At 57.6% G+C, this 2,294-nt stretch overlaps 1 protein-coding gene across 1 annotated transcript in view; it reads left to right on the top strand.

Moving 5' to 3' along the window:
- MN1 (meningioma (disrupted in balanced translocation) 1) overlaps positions 1 to 2,288 on the top strand; it is a 40,405-nt gene extending 38,117 nt beyond the window's left edge. The window contains exon 5 of the mRNA XM_006762122.1: positions 2,091 to 2,288. Coding sequence (XP_006762185.1) covers positions 2,091 to 2,272 — 182 coding nt within the window. The 3' untranslated portion in view covers positions 2,273 to 2,288. The remainder of the gene's footprint in view (positions 1 to 2,090) is intronic.
- The last annotated feature ends 6 nt before the right edge of the window (positions 2,289 to 2,294 follow it).

Here is a 2,294-nt window from a genome sequence, read left to right as displayed (position 1 = left end):
GCTCTCTTTGGCAGATGCCAGCCCTCTTGCCAATCCAGATCTTGCAGTGCTGGGAACAGAACTCCTCTTGGGGGTGCTGGGCAGCGGAGTCACTGGGCGCATAGACAGCGTGGGCCCCAGGGCAGAAGTGTGAAGGCGGTGGGCACCCATCCCTAGAACCCAGGGCTCGCTCACTGTGTGCAGGGGAGCCTGAGTCGGAGGCCACTCACTTCCGGCTTACCTTCTCCCCAGGAAGCCTGGCTCTGGCGTTCGCGGCCTCCCAGCCTGACCGCCACTCACCAGGCTCACAACCTGAACGTCTCCTTCCGGGAAGTGGGGCGAAGACTCCAATCTCATGGACAGGAGCGTGTCCATCTGGCCATTGCCAAGGAGGGGACCGAGGCTTGGGGGCTTCTAGACGGGTGCAAGGACCCCTGGCCTTCTGGCCTTCCCCAGAGACGAATGACGGTCCCAGAAGCCCTGTGTGGGGATCTCTCTGCATACCAGGCGATGACGTCACCCCCCATTCAGCAACCAGGCACTGAGGCTGGGACAGGGAACGTGGGACTGGGGCTCTAGCCCCCAGTCGGTGACTCCATAGTGACTGTGCTATGACGCCGGCTCCTCAGGGGGAGCTGACGACAGTGTCTGCCCCGTTTCCTGCTGGACCCGCAGGGCTAGCGCACACCTGGCCCCTGGTCGGAACGCCACAAAGGCCTGTGAATGGAATGGATGAGGGAAGGAGCCAAGGAGAGAACTTCCTCTCCAGCCCCAGCTCCTCCCAAAACTGGGTGTCTCTAGGGCTCCAGGGTGGGGGCCCCAGACCCGGTTAGTCACAGCCTGGCCTTGGCTACCTGGGCCCATCCTTCTGGGAGGATTTTCTCAGCTCCCGAGGGAGGCCTCACTCTTAATCCCAGAAGGCGAGATGGGCGAGGTGACTCCGGCCTGGCTGGGCCTGCACAGTGTGCTGAGGAGGGCGGGTAGGTTATGGAGTTCAGTATCTGGGTGTGCTCTCTTGGCCCCACGCGGGCCCCCAATCCCAGCTTTTCTCATGTCTGCTGAATCAGAAATTCACCTTCGGGGTGGTGTGACCTTGGGAAGGTCACCTCTCCTCTGAGATTCAGGCTGTATAAAAGGGGAATGATGAGAGTAGTCATCCATGTACAGTATGTCTCAGAATAGAACCATTGGTCACTGGGGGGAGGGGGGGCAGTAAGTTAGCAGTCCTCCATAAGGACTGCTCTATTCCTTCCCTGCCTCAGAACTCCCAGTTCTTGTGCTCTTTGAGTCTAATTCAGACTAAGGTGTGAATGGTTGTCAACCTTTCCCTCCAGTGTGTCTAACCCAGACATCACTAGGACCTGTGATGTTTCTGGCGCTGTGTGACTGAGTGAGAAGGAAATGGAAAGGATTTTTTTTGCTAAGCGTTCCTGTAGCTTAGGGGTGAGGAATAGACTCCCTCACCCTTATCACCCAAAGTCCCTTTATACGGCAGTTGAGGATGGGCAAAGGGCATTGGTCTGGTTGGGGGAATCCAGACTTTCAGTCTTTACTGCACTGAGCAGTTTGGCACCTCTTGTTAAGGAAGTTCCAGCACATAATAGACCCTTAGCAAATGTCTTTCTGGAAGATGACGAGAGAATGGGCTGTGGTCTGGACCTGGACAGTCTTCTCTAGCACCCTTTCACTGCATCTGACGAACTCCTACACATCCTCCAATGCCCAGCTTAGATGCCCCTCCTCTAGGAAACCTTCCCAACTTGGTTCAGGTCCAGCTAATCTTTTGGGAACTCTAGTTCATTAGAGATGAGCAAACCCCCAGTCGATCCTTTCCAACCATCCTATTTCCCAAGGGTGTACAATGGCGACCCAGCAGGAGGACTTTGCTGGCTGAGGCCTCACAGCCAAATATCCGAGGCAAGAGCAGGGGCATTTTAACCAGACGTCTCCAGATCTCTGCAGAATGCCTCAGGCACGACAGGAGGGCATGCATGCTGCCTCTGTCCTCATGCCTCTCCCACGCTGCCTGTGCCCCCCCGTTCCCCGCCCCCCCAGGGCCTCCTACGGAGCTGAACATGCTGCTAACCCCTCTCTTCCTTCTTTCTCCACAGCCCACGACCTCCCCGCGAACAAGGCCTCCGCAGCCCAGCCCGGCAGCCATTTGCAGTGCCTGTCTGTCCACTGCACAGACGACGTGGGCGATGCCAAGGCCCGAGCCTCCGTGCCCACCTGGCGGTCCCTGCACTCTGATATTTCCAACAGATTCGGGACATTCGTGGCCGCCCTAACTTGAATCGACAAGGATGCCCCCTCCC

The sequence above is a fragment of the Myotis davidii genome, unplaced genomic scaffold, assembly GCF_000327345.1.
Source record: "Myotis davidii unplaced genomic scaffold, ASM32734v1 scaffold478, whole genome shotgun sequence".
NCBI lineage: Eukaryota > Metazoa > Chordata > Mammalia > Chiroptera > Vespertilionidae > Myotis > Myotis davidii.
The sequence above is the reverse complement of the archived record's forward strand: the minus strand, read 5'-3'. Positions and strand labels throughout refer to the sequence as shown.